This window comes from Rattus norvegicus, chromosome 1, assembly GCF_021556685.1.
Source record: "Rattus norvegicus strain SHRSP/BbbUtx chromosome 1, alternate assembly SHRSP_T2T, whole genome shotgun sequence".
NCBI lineage: Eukaryota > Metazoa > Chordata > Mammalia > Rodentia > Muridae > Rattus > Rattus norvegicus.
This window is the reverse complement of record NC_141534.1, coordinates 76,935,219-76,952,235: the sequence shown is the minus strand read 5'-3', so window position 1 is coordinate 76,952,235 and position 17,017 is coordinate 76,935,219. Positions and strand designations below refer to the sequence as shown.

The 17,017-nt window shown below is 45.4% G+C and overlaps 1 protein-coding gene across 2 annotated transcripts in view; it reads left to right on the top strand.

The window, feature by feature from the left end:
- Cacng7 (calcium voltage-gated channel auxiliary subunit gamma 7) overlaps nt 1-17,017 on the top strand; it is a 31,181-nt gene that overhangs the window by 12,300 nt on the left and 1,864 nt on the right. Inside the window, exon 5 of one of the 2 annotated variants that reach the window (NM_080695.2) lies at nt 16,512-16,657. In NM_080695.2, the coding sequence (NP_542426.1) occupies nt 16,512-16,657 (146 nt within the window). Of the gene's footprint in view, nt 1-15,586; nt 15,813-16,511; nt 16,658-17,017 lie in introns of those variants that run through there. The other variant, XM_087596959.1, reaches the window with a different exon arrangement.

The following is a 17,017-nucleotide window of genomic DNA, read 5'->3' as shown; positions in this document are numbered from 1 at the left end:
TACCCCAGTTTACTCAACCTAGAAAATCCTTTGTACATATATCCAGAAGTTTGTCTCCCAGGTCACTGTAGAGTCCATCAAGTTGACATTCAATTTTATCCATCACACGGCTGAAGCTGGACTGCATCCGCAATGGTCTAGGCATCAGCGGGTGAGGTCTGGCCTGGGCTGGAGGTGTCTTCCAGCCGTGAGAGAAGGATATTGACGGGAAGGGAATCAATAGAACTCAGTGACTGACTGACTTGTTTGGGGAGGGCAGCTAGGAGGAGGCCAGGGTGGCGTAGATTTTCTTTTCTCTCTGGTTTTTTGAGGCAGGATTTCTTTATATCCTGGCTGCCCTAAGACAGGCTGGCCTTGAACTCAAGATATCCATCCACCTGTGCTTTGCTTCCTCAGCACTGGAATCAAAGCCTTGCGTGCCGCCACAGCGAGGCTTGCATAGATTTTCCTTTGGCGGGTCACAATAGACATACACACACCCTGTCTTCACACCAGTTCCAAAGCACAGTCTGTACATTTGATTTAAAAAGAAAATTCCCAAACCTATTCTGGAATGACCTTGTACTTGCTGTGTAGCTGGGAGTGTTCTGATCTTCCTGCCTCTTCCCGTCCTCTGGAACTACAGCTTAACACATTGTACCTGTTTAATGTACCGATGGGGTCTGAATCTAGAGTCGTCACCCTAGGCAAACAGTCTACCAACCGAGCATCACCCCCAGTCCTGCATCTGCTTTAACATTCATTCATCAGCTGTCCAGTCTAGTAGGTCCTGTGAGGAGAAATCTACTGTGAATGCCTAGACTCTGAGGCAGGACAGACAGCCTCACTGCAAGTCATGCACAGCTTGTCACGAGATTTCCTGGATTCCTCCGGTGCATTTCCAGTGTGTCAGAAGACACCCACGTTGCTCACTCCCAGCCCACAAGGTCTTTTAGAATCTAGCTGGTGCTCAGAACTGTGACCCACTAACACTCCCCACATTGCCGGTGGCTTTGGCTGCCCTGAATTCAATTCATTCAATTGCTTGAGAATGCAGATCTCAGCTTCACCACAGGACCTCAACACTTCATTATTCCTCCCTGCAGGGGTCTCTTCCTGACCCTCCAGCCCTCTGCAAAATTGCCTCTTCTGGCTGGACTTGCTGGTTTACTCCTGTAGTTCTAGCTATTTGGAGGTAGGAAGGTTGCTTTGAGTTTGAGACCAGCCTGGGCAACAATGAGGTTAAGACAAATACGTGGCGAGACCCTAAAAAAATGAGGTTTGCAGATGGCTCAGTGGGTAAAAGTGCTTGCCACCAAGACTGATAGACTGAGTTCGGTTCCCAGGACCCATATGGTAGACTGGAAGAACTGGCTCACAGGCTGTCCTCTGACCATGCACACAGAACACACTACATAAATAAATGTAAAGAAACAAACCAACCAATCAACCAGTGAAAAGTAACAAGTAAGCAAAAGGAGTCACCCTACACTGGCAACCATTTCATCGCACGTGTGTGTGTGTGTGTGTGTGTGGTGTGTGTGTGTGTGTACCTGTGTGTGTATCTGCATGTATGTGTGTATTTATGTGTGTATGCATGTATGTATGTATGTGTGTATGTATTGTATATACATGTCTGTTTGTATTTATGTATGTGAATATGTATATGTGGGTATATGTTTATGTGTGTATGCATATGTGAATATATGTGTATACATGTGTGTTTATATATGTGTATATACATATGTGTATGTGTGTATACATGTGTGTGTATGTTTGTGTGTATATGTGTGTATATGTATGTATGTGTGTATACATGTATGTATATATGTCAGTATATATGTCTGCATGCATGTATGTGTATGTATGTGTGGTTTTTGTGTATGTGTGTGCACACATGTGTGTATGCATGTGTGTATGTATATATACATGTATATGTATATATATGTATGTTTGTATGCATGTGTGTAGACATGCATGTATACATAATGCATGTATAAATGTGTGTATGTGTGTTTGTATGCATGTGTGTGTATGTGTGTATTTACATATATGTGTGTATGTGTGTGTATGTATGTGTATATCTTTGTGTATATGTGTGTGCATTTTACTCATGGGAATGTGGGTTCACACATGCAGAGGCCAGAACAAGATGTGGACAGGTTTTCCCTGTTGCTTCCTGTGATTTTGTCCATTTTTTTGGGGGGGGGACAGGGTTTCTCTGGGTAGCCTCAGCTATCCAGGAACCCATTCACTCTGTAGACTAGGCTAGCCTCAAACTCAGAGATCCTCCTGCTTCTGTTTTCCAAGTATGAGATTAAAGGCATGAGCCACTGAACCCAGTTCTATGTTATTATCTTTAGACAGGATCTCTCCCTGACTGAGATATTTGTCTTTTGGGCTCCACTGCATGGTCTGTGGGCTCTCAGGATGGATCTGCCTGTCCTGTGACCAGATGCTGGGGTTACAGGCACAGCCATGGTTGAGTTTTATGTACATTCAGAGGATTTGAATGCAGGTCCTCCTGCTTGCAGGGCAGGTCCTTTTACCCAGGCTGGCCTGGAACTCACTATAGAACCATATGTAACCAAAAATGACATTGAACTCCCGATCCTTCTGCCTCAACATCTTTGATACTGGGATTACAAACACGGACCACCATGTCTGGGGTATATGATGCTAAGAAATGAACCCAGAGCTTAGTTCATGCTGGTCCAGCAGTCTACAAACTGAGCCACACCCTCATTCACATACATACTGTTCATACTCCTTATTATCAAGAGTCTCATTTTATCATTTTCTTACCTGATTCTTTCAGATATACTCTAAAGGACATGCACCTTTTCTTTTTCTTTCTCCTTACTCCTCCCACCCCCCCCCATGTGTGCATATGGCTGAGGTGCAAGTTCAGGTGTGTGCATGCATGTGGAGGCATAGGCTCATGTCCAGAATCATTCTTGATCACTTTTCCACCTTATTCTTTGAGGCAGGGTGTCTCAATCAAACCCAGAGCTCACTGATATGACTAGTGTCACTGGACAGCCTGTTCTAAGATTCCCTGTTTCCACTTCTCAGACTGAAATTACAAGCAGACCACCACATCCATCAGGCATTTACAGTTTAACCACAGAGGCGTCCCCCTAGCCCACCTGGAAACTTGTCAAATGTGCTTCCACTTGTGTCTGAAGAGCGCATATGAGTTTTTAGTAGGGAGGATATGCTGAAGAATTTGGGGAGTGAATGAATGACAGCTCTGGTACTCCCCAAAAAGAGAACAGAGTTTGATTCCAAACACCTATGTCTGATAACTCACAATAGCCTGTAATTCCAACTCTAAGGGGTCTGATGACCTTTTCTGGATGGCCACTCTATCCACATTTGTACATGTATTCACAGACACCGATATTTAAATAGTAAAGTACATTTTTAAAAAAGGTTAAGGAGATAGTTTATCTGTAGAGTGCTTCCTGTTTAGAATGTCTGGGGTATGATTTAGCAGCAGAACACATCCTAGAATCCCCTACTGAGGAGCTAGGAGTAGGGCTTAATATTAGGGCACCTGCCTAGAATCCCCCCCAGAGGGGGTTAAGGAGTGTGGCTCAGTGGTAGAGCATCTTCCTAGTATTCTGCAGCCCCTACATTCAATCTCCATTGCTACAGGGTGGCAGGGAGACAAGAGGAGCTAATGGAATCCTCCAGAAGTTCCAGACTACTGTCTTATATGTGCTGAATACTGTGCTAGATCCTAGGAGTGCAATGGAAAAGGGGTTGAACTCATTCCCAGAATTATAGAGTTGATACGCCTCCTAGTGAGACGGCAGGGAGCAATGTGCAAGAACAAACGTGACGCAGAGAGACGGCAGGTGTTTGGGAGTTGTGAGTGCTACAGTGAAAACAATTAGGGGCCAGTGAGACAGCTCAGCAAGTGAAGATGGTCGCTGCCAGCCTGAAGACCTGGCTTCTATCCTCGGGAGAACGTGCTGGAAGGAGAGAACCAACTCCTGCACGTTCTACCGTCATACTCACTCTTCGGTATGCCTCCACTCCCAGCTCACAAAATTAGTTAATTAATTAATTAATTAATTAATTAAATAAGGCAGACTGGGTAAAATGAGAGGAAGGGATAATTTTCTTCACCTGTTTGAATCCTCCGACTTTTAAATACTCCATTCTCCCCTTTCTCCTTTTCCCACACCTTTTCTGCACACAAGCACATATGGGTGCAGTACCACTAGAGGCCAGAAGACGGCGTCAAATTCCTTGAAACTGGGGTTTCTGGTGGCTGTGAGTTGTCTAACCTTCAGGAACTGAATTTGAGTCCTCTGGAAGGGCAGGAAGTGCACCTCAGAGCTGTATCATCTCTCCAGTTCCCTCCTTTACACACACACACACACACACACACACACACACACACACACTTGCACACCCCCACCCCTTACAGCACTGAAGATTGAACCCAGGATCTCCCATGTGCCAACGAATGCTCTACCACTGAACCACAGCCTGGCTTTTTTTTATATTTTTGACGTTGTGATCCAGTCCTACTGTACTGCCCAGGTGAACCCTTTTGTAGTCCAGGCAAACCTTCCACTTGGCATCCTCCTGCCGTTGCCTGCTGAGTAGTTTCAGTTACCAATTACGTTTATTTCTTTACCACTTGAAAATAAGTTTAGGAGCCAGGTATGGTGGTACACATCTGTAATCCTAGCATTCCGGAGTGGAGGTAGAGCTGGCATGGTGGTGCATACCTTTAATCCCAACAGAGGCAGAGGCAAGGGGATCTCTGATTTCATGGCCAGCCTGGAGTATAGGGTGAGTTCCAGGATAGCTAGGGCTACCAACACTCAGAAACTTTGCCACCTGCCCCGACCCAAAGACATAGAGGCTTGAGGGTTGCAAGTTCAAGGCTAGTTAGGGGTACAGACTGAGATCTTGTTTCAAAATGGCAGGAGAAAGCAGTTTGCAGAGAAAAGAAGAAATGAAATTGTACGTATTGGGTCATTTGCCTGGGGCTGGGGTGATGGTTCAGTGGGTGAGGTGTTTGCCACACAGGCATGAGGACCTGAGTTCAATCCACAGCACCCACGTAAAACTCTTGTTTGGAGCACACATCTGAAAACCCAGCACTGGAAAGTAGAGACAAGAGGATCCTGGCAGCTCCCTGGCCAGCCAGGCTAGTCTAGTCTAATCAATGATCTCTTAAGTTCAGTGAGAGATCCTGTCTCAAAAAACTAAGGTGGTGAGGAAAAACTAGGGCTGAGGAAGATGTCCATCCAGTATTGACCCCTGGTACCCAGATGCACACACACTCACATACATACATACATACATGTGTCCAAGCACATAGAACATGTGCACACACGTATCATCCATACAGTTCAGTTTCAAGGATCTTACAAGAACACATTCTTTTGCATGAACATGGTGCCATACCACACCTAAAATTTGACAATACTTGTATTAATATAATTTATTTATTTTCTTCTGTTTTTCAAAAATTAGATATTTATACAGTGCATATGCATGTGCACATACATGTGTGACCTACCACATGTGAAGATCAGGGGGTAACTTTTGGGAGGCAGTTTTCTCCTTGCATCCTGTGGTACCCAGGGATTGAACTTAGGCCATCAGGCTTAGCGACAAGCACTTTTTCCCGCTGAGCCTTCTTGCTGGCCCAGTTTTCTCAATCCATTTTCTTACTGTCCCGTTTCTTTCAAGAATATCTTTCCTAGGGTTGGTGAAGTAGCTTGGGGATTGTGCGCATGCCTCCTTGAGGCTCTGGGTTCAGTAGCGTTGAGGGGAGAAAGAGAAAGGCTGTTCTTTAGGTTTTCCCTCAGAACCAGGATGTGGCCTAGCCTCATGGTTTTATTTTGTTAATTTGGTGTATACTATAGTGCTCTACCGCTCTTTTCCTGCCCCACTCCAACATTGACTTTTAAAACACGGAAAAAATAGTATAAGGGAATCCTGCGCGCCCTTCATTTGGTTCCCACAATTGCCAGCATATGGCGGATCTTTTTTTAGTCAAACACTGCCATGTCCCCTTTCCATACTTCTGCCTTATTTTAAAGCCAGGCATAGACATCAGCAACTTATTTTGTCCTTGCGTATTTCAGTATGTCTCTGAGTGAGAAGTACTCTTGTATTTACACCCGCCACACTGGCCACGCGTGGTGCGGCGACAAAGCCTGAACGAACAAAGCAAAGAGGGTTAGCTTAATGCCGTCTAATACCTAATGTTCATCCCCCTCCCCTCCCCACCCCACTCCCGCACACACTGGTCTCATAAATGCCTTTTCACTGTGAGCACGTTGCAAATCAGTATGTAAATTACACATGGGCATTTGCTTGATAGCTCTCCAAAGCCTCCTTTGAGCTCAGACGGTCTCTCTTTTTCCTTTTAAAAAATATTATTACATTTATTTATCCATGAATGTGGATGTGCGGGTGTGCACCACAGCACATGTAAGGGGTCAGAGGAACCAACTTCAGGAAGCTGGTTCTCTCTGTCTGACATGTGGGTTTTAGGAATTGGACTCAGGTCATCAGGCCTGGCAGCATGCACCTTTACCTCAAGAGCCACCTTCCTCCCTTTTTCCCTCCCTCCCTCCTCCCCTTCTTTCCTGTCATTTGTGGGGGTTTTGGTGGTGGTGGTCGGGGGGGGGGGGAAGAGACATGGCAATTTGTGGTGTAGGATCCTCTTGTTCTGTGGTTTTCTAAAGACATTCCACTCTGTGGTTGAACACATCCATCCATCTTTGTAAACTAGGATTTGGAAGAAGCTTGAAAAAGTCTGGGTTTGGGCTGGGGATTTAGCTCAGTGGTAGAGCGCTTACCTAGGAAGCGCAAGGCCCTGGGTTCGGTCCCCAGCTCCAAAAAAAAAGAACCAAAAAAAAAAAAAAAAAAAAAAAGAAAAAGTCTGGGTTTGATTTCTTATTGTTTGTCAAGAGCACCACTACCTAAAGTTGGGTGTGCTTGGCAGGCATCTGTAATTCCAGCATTTCGGGGATAGACAAAAGGATTGGGGATGCAAGGTCATACTACACTGACAGTTCAAGGCCAGGCTGGGTTACATGATAGATGGGGCTATTACGGTTCTATCAGGAGATGCAGCGAGTCTGGTGTCTGGTGTTCTCTCTCTCTCTCTCTCTCTCTCTCTCTCTCTCTCTCTCTCTCTCTCTCTCCTGCTGCTGCTGCTGCTGCAAGGATTAATCTCTGATCCATGCACAATACTTCAGGGCAGGGTTTCTGTAGAATATCCCCCTCCCACCCTGCATTTATCAGTTTCCTTGCTTAGCATGTTGGTCTTTCCTGTCTCTTCTGTATTCTGGAAGTTATACCTGGACTTGGGACTTAAACATGACTGGCAAAAAGAAGGAAAAAGGCGCTGCTGCGAGCTTTGTGGTCCTTCTCTTCAGGAAGTAGTTGCATCTTTTCAGATAGTGTTTGCATTCTCTTCTCTCAGGCAGGTGTTAACAAATGTCTATTCTCTCAAGATAGCCACCAATGAAGGACCAAAGTAATGACTAAATTCTAGCTTAGGGAACTCATGGGTTTATTTTCAGGAGGGTGGCTTAGGGGCTGCTTGCAGGTATGTTGGTAGGGCTACTTTCTGTAGGAACATGGCTGAAGAGTTACCTGTAGAAGTGTGGGTGACCCCCAAAGCAGAGGTACTAAAAGCCCTCATCCCAGCATGGATTGCAATGTCTCCATAGCTGCGTAAGTGAAGCTTCAGCCAACTTCTCACCTCTGTACACTATCTAGCATTTCCTAAGACCTTACACAACTGGAGCAGAACATACAGCTGTCAGGAAGGGAGTAGCTGAAACCTTAGTGGAGGTCAGAGGTCAGCTTGCTCGAGTAATTTCTCTGTTTCCGCTGTGCGAATTTTGAGGATTGAACTCAAGTAGCCAGGCTTGGTCACAGGCCTGCTGAGCCATTTCTGTGGCCCACTGTTAATTTTATTTTTACGTTTTTAGTTTTAGAGTCTCATTCTGTAGCCCAAGATGTCTTCCAACTCACAGTCATCTGCCTGCTTCAGCCTTCTGAGTGCTGGGGTTAGAGACATGAACAACCACACCCCGGCACTTCTGTTTGTTGCTCCTTCTGGCACTGGGCTTGCCTGTAGCTTGCCATGGGTAGCATCCTTCCTCTCTCTTCAGCTCAGCATCCTTCTCCTTGTGTGGCTGCCCATCATCCATAAATCCACGGCACTCCTGGTCTCTTTGCAACATTACCACGACCAGACTCAGAACAGAAAAGAAGGCCAAAAGAGGCCTCTTGAATGAATATGGCTTCCTCCACCCCCACCCCTGAGATAGGGTTTCTCTGTGTAACAGTGATGGCTTCCCTGGAACTCACTTTGTATACTAGGCTAGCATCAAACTCCCAGAACTTCTCTTGCTTCTGCCTCCCAAGTGCTGGGATTAAAGGAGTTCGCCATCACTGCCCACTGAATATGGATCCTTGAACTCTAAATTTTAACTTTGGGTTTTCTGTTTGTTTTCTATTTTTTTTTTTTTTGTATTGTTTTCAAGACAGGGTTTCTCAGTGTAGCTCTGGCTATCTTGGAACTCACTCTGTAGACCAGGCTGGTCTCAAACTCATAGAGATCCGTCTGCTTCTGCCTCCCAAGTACTTACTTGGATTAAAGGAGTTTGCCACCACTCTTGGTTTCATCATCACCTCTACTTTTCTTTCCCCACCTATTGATCTCCTTTTTCCTAGTTGCTTTTATATTTTATTGTTTATTTATTTTTTTAACTTGACATGGTAGTGCACACCTTTAATTCTAAAATTCTGGAGGCCAAGGCTTTCTGTTTTTATGTTTAATGTTTTTTAATTACATGGGTGCAAAGGAACATGTGTAGAAGTCATCGGACAACTCCCAACACCCATTTCTCTCCTTCAATTATGTGGGAGCTAGGACTCAAACTCAGGTTATCAAGTTTGGCCACACACTCTTTTAACTGGTGAGCCATTCTGTCAGCCCGTGGTTTTGTTTCGCTGCATTTATTTATTTATCTGTTTATTCATTTATTTATTATTTTTTGTTTATTTATTGTGACCCACTGTATTTTATCAGTATTTCTACAACGTCTTGAGGGATTATTTACAAGAGCGTGGGCTCCCTACCAGTGATTACATCGCTGAAGAAAATGTTTTCTCCTCTCCCTGACCTAGCAACTATCACCTGCCTGCAAATCCTCAGACAGGGGCAGGTCCTCAATCCCTAATCTCTACCACAGGCAGGCATCTACTTCCGTTTCTTTTTCCTAACTAGACTGCCTACGTTTGCTGTGTGTTCAGGCCTTCTCTTTAACAGACACAAACTTGTCCTTACTGGATCAGTTTTTAGAAACTGAGAGGAGCAGATTAAAGTACCTGAGACGCTCCTGTGCACTCAGGAAATCTGCTCAAAGAATGCGCACGAGGACATGTTGCCTCAGCTTTTGTTGTTGTTGATGGTGGTGGTGGTTTTTTTTTTTTTTTCGCAGCATAAACATTTAGGGGGTGGTGGTGTCATCGTTTCTTGGCCACTGCGCTCCTCGTGGCCACCGGCACATTGCTCAGCTTCTCTCACTTACTTCCGGGGCGAATGCGCATGGCTATCTCCTCTTTGAAGAACTTGTGCGCGCACTTGTCCTTCGACATTTTGAGCAGCTCCACGGCCTATGTAGCCGCTCGTGATCCCTGGGAATTTGTGCTTGGTGAGGCTGTGCCTCGACTTGCTGACCTTCTTCGTTACCTTGCGGCCTTTGTTGAAGCCCAAGGCCATGGGGCAGCACAGGGCCACGGCTGCTGCTTTCACGGTGGTCACAACAGGAAGGATGGCACCGCACAGAACCCTGGGATATCTCCCCTCTGATTCTCAGGGTTCGATTTGCCTGTGTTTCATTGACTTCCTGAGCGGCCAGGGGCCCTTGCGCGCCCCAACCGCATCTCTGTGCTGCTCCGAGTACTCCAGTGGCTCTCTCTTCATCTTTTATAAAGTTCTGTCACTTTTCTAATACTCTTTCATGTTGACGTTTTCATTGTAGAGGGCAGCCCCACAATGTTCATCCCTGCGGATTCAGGTCACACATTTTCAGTGGGAACATAGGAAGGAAGGAGCAGCTTACTCACCCTCTGACACCTGGCGCTGAGAGTCTGTCTGCTGGGTACCAGTGATCCTAGCTTGCTCAAAGTGATACCTGATGTGTCAAGAAATCAAGGAAAGGATGTGTCTTTTCTTTGCTTATTTTGACACAGGGTTTTATGTAGCCCAGGCTGGGCTCAAATTCACTACGTAGTTAATGATGGCCTTGATCCTGCCTCTGTCACGCTTGTGCTAGGATGACAGATCTGCACCACCAGGCCTGGTTAATATGGTGCTGGGGCCAGAACCAAAACTTTGGTGTGTGCTGGACAATCACTACCAATCTAACTACCCTCCTAGCTGAGAAAGACGCTTTCAATCTTTCAGTAATTAGTAGGTACGGATTCAATGAGGAGCGTTTGTTATCCTTTGAATATATATATATGTATATATATGTAATTTTAAAACATATTTAATTTACTTTTAATTATATTTATCTCTGTGTGTGGTTATGTGTATATGAGTACGGTGATCTCAGAAGGCAGAAGTATTAGATCCCTTTAGACCTGTTGTTACAGATGTTTAAGCTGCCATGTGGGTGTTGGGAATCAAACAAGAGTCCTTTGAAAGAGCAGCCAGTCTCTTGCCCTGATCCTCTGAGCAATCTCTCCAGCCCCTGATGGTGATACTTAGAACTGCTGTTACAACCGGCATTGTCAACATCTGTTATCTTGTAACTACCTTTCCAAATACGTGTGCAGATGGGTATGTTACTGAACAACCTTTTCCTCCTATTCTTTTATTAATGTATTCGTTGTCTTCTATTATTATTGTCGTTGTATATATGTTTGCATGGATGCAGATTTGCTTTTGCCACTGAGTGTGCAGGTCACAGAACAACTTTCAGGAGCCGTGTCTCTCTCTGCATCATGGTCTGAGGATTGGGCTTAGGTCATTAGGCTTGTGTGGCACTTTGACCCAATGGGCCATTTCATTTGCCTAATTAAAAAGGACATATCTGTTGCTGACGATGTGGCTCTGTTTGTGGAGTGCTTGTCTAGCACTGATGAGACTGGTTTCCCTCCACAGCAATGCATACGTCAGGCTTGGCCATGCACTTGTCACCCCAGGAGGTGGAGACAGAAGAATTACAGAGGTTAAGGTCATATTTAGCTATATAGCAAGTTCCACCCAGTCTGGGCTAAGTGGAGACCATATTTCAAATAAAAAAAAGAAACTGTATAGAATTTGGGTTAATATAAGGAGATCCTACATCAAATAAGCAATCGGTATATGTTTAGATACACATGCATGAACACACAAACATGTACACAGAAACTTGGGATCAAACTCAACTTAATTCTGTGAGTTCGAGGCCAACGAAGACAACTAATTCCAGGAATGCCAGGGCTACAAAGAGGAGACTCTGTCTCAAGAAACAAACAAAATCTAACCATGAGTTGGCCTCAGACTCACAGAGATCCTGCGTCTGCCTTCCGAGTGCTGGGATTAAAGGCTTGTGCCACTATGGTCAACCCAGCCACATGTGTTTTGTGCTTTTCAAGACAGGGTTTCTCTGCGTAGCCCTGGCTAGAGAACTGGAGCTAGCTCTGTAGACCAGACTGGCCTCAAACTCAAGAGTCTGCCTGCCTCTGACTCCTAATTGCTGGGATTAAAGATGTGCGCCACCACTTTCTGGCTGTTCTTTCTTGTTTTTGGACAAAAGGACACTTTCCCCGTCCTTGGCTTGTGTCCTTGGCTTTGGAGGAGGTGTTTCTTAAGGGAGGCTGTTCCCTTGAGGGAATGAATTAGGAAAGAAGTTGAGGCAGGTGTGGTGGCATGCTTATGGAATCTACACTCAGGAGTTGGAGGCAGGGGGATCAACAGCTTGAAGACAGGCTGTGGTGCATAGCAAGGGAGAGCCTATCCTTCAACAACAACAACAACAACAACAATAACAACAACAAAAGAGGGAAGCAGGGAAGAAGGGAATGCAAAGTTACCGCGATTGTTCCCCACTCTTGTTTTCATTTATTTATTGTTGTTATCATTTGTTTGTTTGCTTTGGCTTGCTTTGCCTTGGAGACAGTTTGTTGTGTAGCTTAGGCTGGTCTCCAGCCCTCCCTCCCTCTATTCAGCAAGCTTTCCACCATCACACCTGGCTTTGGGTTTATTCCTTGAATGTATAAAATGCTAACATAATTCCAGGGATCAAAATCATGCAAACTTGTGTACTTTTCCTCGACTCCTTGATCTACCTCCTCCCTGATGCAATCATCCTCTCTTGTTTGTCAGCTTCCCTCCTCATGCTTATTTTTGCAAAAACAAGCAGATGCACATGGATCCCCCCCTCCACCCGTTTCAACACTGAGGATTGAATTTAGGGCCTCACGCATGCTAGGCAAGTCTCCTCTGTGTCCACATCCTCTACCCCTCACTGGGGGATTCTAGGCAAACATTCTACCACTGAGTCACACTCCGAGCCACCCCCCACCCCCTTTCCTCCTTTGTTATTTTAACAATGGTCTTACTAGGTTGCTCAAGCTGGCTTTGAACTCACAGTAGATCAGGCTGGTCATGAACTTTTTATTTTTTCTTTATATAAATACACTGTGGCTGTCTTCAGACACACCAGAAGAGGGCATCAGATCCTATTACGAATGGTTGTGAGCCACCATGTGGTTGCTGGGAATTGAACTCAGGACCTCTGAAGGAACAGTCTGTGCTCTTTTTTTTTTTTTTCTTTTTTTTCCGGAGCTGGGGACCGAACCCAGGGCCTTGCACTTGCTAGGCAAGCGCTCTACCACTGCGCTAAATCCCCAACCCCAGTCTGTGCTCTTAACAGCTAAGCCATCTCTCTGGTCCCTAGCCATGAACTTCTGCAAGAGCAGTAAGTGCCATTAAACACTGAGGCATCGCTCGAGCCCTACTACTGTATTCTTTTTATTTTTTTCCCAAGACAGGGTTTCTCTGTGTAGAGCTGGCTGTTCTGGAACTTGATAGACCACACTGACCTCAAACTTCTGAGTGCTGGGATTGCTGCCCAGTTCAACTGTATTCTTTTTGTTAAAAACAAAATAGTTTCTATGTGTATGGGTGTTTTGACTGTATGTCTGGGTATCATACATGTGCCTGGTGCCCACAGAAGCCAGAAGAGGTCATCATGTCCCTAGGACTTGAGTTATAGACAGTTGCGAGCTGCCGTTGTTGAACAGAGAATTGAACCCGGGTCCTCTTGAAGAGCAGCCAGGGCTCTTAACCACTAAGCCATCTCTCCAGCCATCCTACTCTATTTTTAAGGTGATCTGAGTTTGATCCTCAGAAACCACATAAGTGGAGGGAAAGAGTGAACTCCACATAGCTGTCCTTTAAGCACCATATGTTTGCTGTGTTAGGTACAACATCCCTCTCCACACACACCATCTGGTAAATACATTTTAAGATGATCCCTCCTTTCATGCTTAACAGTACATTCTAAGCCAGGTACGGTGGTGAACACCTTTAACTCCCGTGCTTGAGTTGCAGAGGCATGAAGATTTCTATGAGTTCGAGGCCAGCCTGGTCTACATACTGAGTTTCAGGATAGCCAGGGCTACACAGACAGACTTTCTCAAAACAACAAATAAAAAAAATATATTCTATACATTCTTTTTTTTTCTTTTTCTTTTTTCTTTTTTTCGGAGCTGGGGACCGAACCCAGGGCCTTGCGCTTGCTAGGCAAGCGCTCTACCGCTGAGCTAAATCCCCAACCCTATTCTATACATTCTTATGTACATTTTGTGTTTTCTTTCATTTTACATTTTATTTATTGAATGATTGATGGATTTTGGAGACAAAGTCTTGTATAGTCCAGGCTGTCCTTGAACTTCTGATCCTTCTGCCTCTGCTCCCCAAATGCAGGGATTACAGGTATGAAAGACTATTCATGCTTATATGTAATATTGGGATTTGAACTCAGGGTTTCATGCACTGTAGGCAGGCACTCTATCATTGAACTATGCCCAAACTTTCTCCTTCTCTTTTTTATCCATCTTTTCTTCTCTTCTTCTTCACTCAACACTTTCCCTTTGTCCTCTTCCTCATCCCCTTGTTTTTCCTCTTCCCTTTCCCCCTCTCCTCTTCTCCTTTTCTTTCTTCCCCTCTCCCTCGTTTTATTTATTTTTTTTGAGACAGTTCTCTCTGTGTAGCCCTGGGTATCCTGGAACTAACTCTGTAGACCAGACTGGCCTCAGACTCAGAGGTCCACCTGTCTCTATTGCCTGCCCATTGTTGGCATTAAAGGTGTGCACCAACACTGCCCATCTTAACACTTTCCCATATTTTCCAATGATGATTTTATATATACATATATACACATATACATACATACATATGTAGAAAGAAAGGAAAGGTGTGCATATGTAGTATTCATATCTTTGGAGAGATATTGTCAGGATTGTTTTAAAAAATGAATTCACTTGTAGTTTTGTTGCTGTTGGCTTGTTTGCTTTTTCTGCATGAATGTCTGTGCATTGTGTGCAGTGACTGTGGAGGACAAACGAGAGCATCAGATACCTTGGCACTGGAGTTACAGACAGTTGTGATCTACAGTGTGGGCACTGGGAACTGAACTTGGATCCTCTGTCAGAGAAACAAGTGCTCTTAACTGCTGAGCCATCACTCCAGCCCCTAAGGAGTGTATTGCTTTCTTTATTTATTGAGGAAATTTGTGCAAATGCCACATTGCTCATTTAGAGGTCAAAGGACAACTTGTAGGAATCAGTTCTCTCTTTCATTTATATCTTGGGGTTCAAACTCGGGTCTTCAGGGCTGTCAGCAAGCACTTTTACCCACCGAGCCGTTTTATAGGCATGAAATTTACAGACTTTCAACATTTGGGGTGTGTTTCACATAAAACACAACTCACATATTACCATGACTTTTACCTCCTTGACTGAATTTACCAGATCCTCAGGACAGGAGTTATAGACAGTTGTGAGCCGCCACTGTGGTGCAGAGATTTTAAGCCCAGATCTTCCAGAAGAGCAGCCAGTGTTCTTAACCATTGAGCCATCTTTCCAGCTCTTCTAAGAACACTTCGCTTTATATGTGTGCATATACACATTCGTGTGTGTGTGTGTGTGTGTGTGTGTGTGTGTGTGTTCAGGCCACAGGTTCACACATGGTATTGTCTTCACCTTATTTGGCCCTTCAAAAAGATCTCCCTTCTGTGGATCTCATCCTCCTGAACAATGATGTATTTCTTTGTTGTTCCCCTGGTTGTTCTTACCCCAGATGGCTTTGTGCCTCTTGGGGACCGCATAATGTTCAGTGACATGAGCTTTGTAGCACATGTCACTATGCATAGAATGGGTGGTCACTATCCTGCCCTTAACCTCTTTCAGGTGCACTGAGATCTCAGACGGCAGGTGTGGGGTGGGGTGAGGGCAGTTGGTGGACTCATCTCTAGGTTCTCTGCACCTAACCAAGCCCTGAAACAGAAGGTTGTTCAAAACCCAGAAGTGAAACCTAACCTTGTCATGACAGCTACATGGGAGGCTGAGACCAGAGGTTCAAAAGTTCCAGGCCGGGTTGGAGAGATGGCTCAGTGGTTAGGAGCACTGACTGCTCTTCCAGAGGTCCTGAGTTCAAATCCCAGCAACCACATGGTGGCTCACAACCATCTGTAATGAGATCTGATGCCTTCTTCTGGTGTGTCTGAAGACAGCTACAGTGTACTTATATATGATAAATAAATCTTTTTGAAAAAAAGTTCCAGGCCTGTCTGGGCAAGTTACTGAGACCCTGTTTCAAAATAAAAAGTGAAAAGAAGGCTGGGGATATCGCTCAGTGATAGAGCTCCTGCCTAGAATTCACCGGTTATGTATCAAGGCTCAGTGATAGAACTCTTCCCTAGATTCCACCAGTGTGCAGGCATGGCTCAGGTACAGCACTCCTTCATCGACTCCACCAGTGAGAGACTGGTGACATGGCTCAGTGGTAGAGTACCTTCCTAGGAGGGCCAGAAGCTGACTGACAGAATTCATTCTTGTCTTGATTCCACCAGTGAGGGGCTAGGCTGTGACTCAGCAAGTGCTTGCCTAGAATCCTCTGCTGAGAGGTTTCGTGTGTGTGTGTGTGTGTGTGTGTGTGTGTGTGTGTGTGTGTTGGGATGCTCTCAGTAATAGAGCATCTGCCTAGAATCCCAGTGAGAGGGCTGAGGGCATTGTGTGTGTGTGTGTGTGTGTGTGTGTGTGTGTGTGTGTGTGTGTGTGTGTTGGGATGCTCTCAGTAATAGAGCATCTGCTTAGAATCCCAGTGAGGGCTGAGGGCATTGTTCAGACAGAACTTGCATAGCGTTTTGGGGAGAATGTGCCAGGGTTAGTCCTAGATATAAGGCAGAGGGGAGAGGGAAGCACTGAGCGGTTGGGAATGCTCCCTTCTCATGGTCCTGGCATCCTTCTCCCCTCAGGCCTCTCCTTGGTGGTGGGCTTGGTTCTATACATCTCTAGCATCAACGATGAGGTCATGAACAGGCCCAGCAGCTCTGAGCAATACTTTCACTATCGCTACGGGTGGTCGTTTGCCTTCGCTGCTTCTTCCTTTCTTCTGAAAGAGGTGATGTATTGGGCCCAGACTGCCAGGTTGAAGGAGGAAGTGGGGCGGGTTCGGAGTGGGGGTGGTGGTCTTCGGGATATTCCAGCTTCTGGGAGTCTGGAGCAGATGGGGCTCTGAAGATAGGACATTTGGATTTGAGGAGAGAAAAAAAACCCCTGATGTCTTAGAGGTGGGAACCCTGGATTCTAGGGAAGGACTCCCCGCACAGAGGATGGCCTGATTGCTGTGCCCAGGAGAAAAAAGAATGCTGTGTGTTATGAGGAAGGTGGAGGGACTGTGGGTGCAATCTCTCGGTCTCAGAGGGGAAAGAGCCTAAGAGTTCTAGATCCTGGAGGTCTTGGGAGGGAGGAAGCTAAGGGA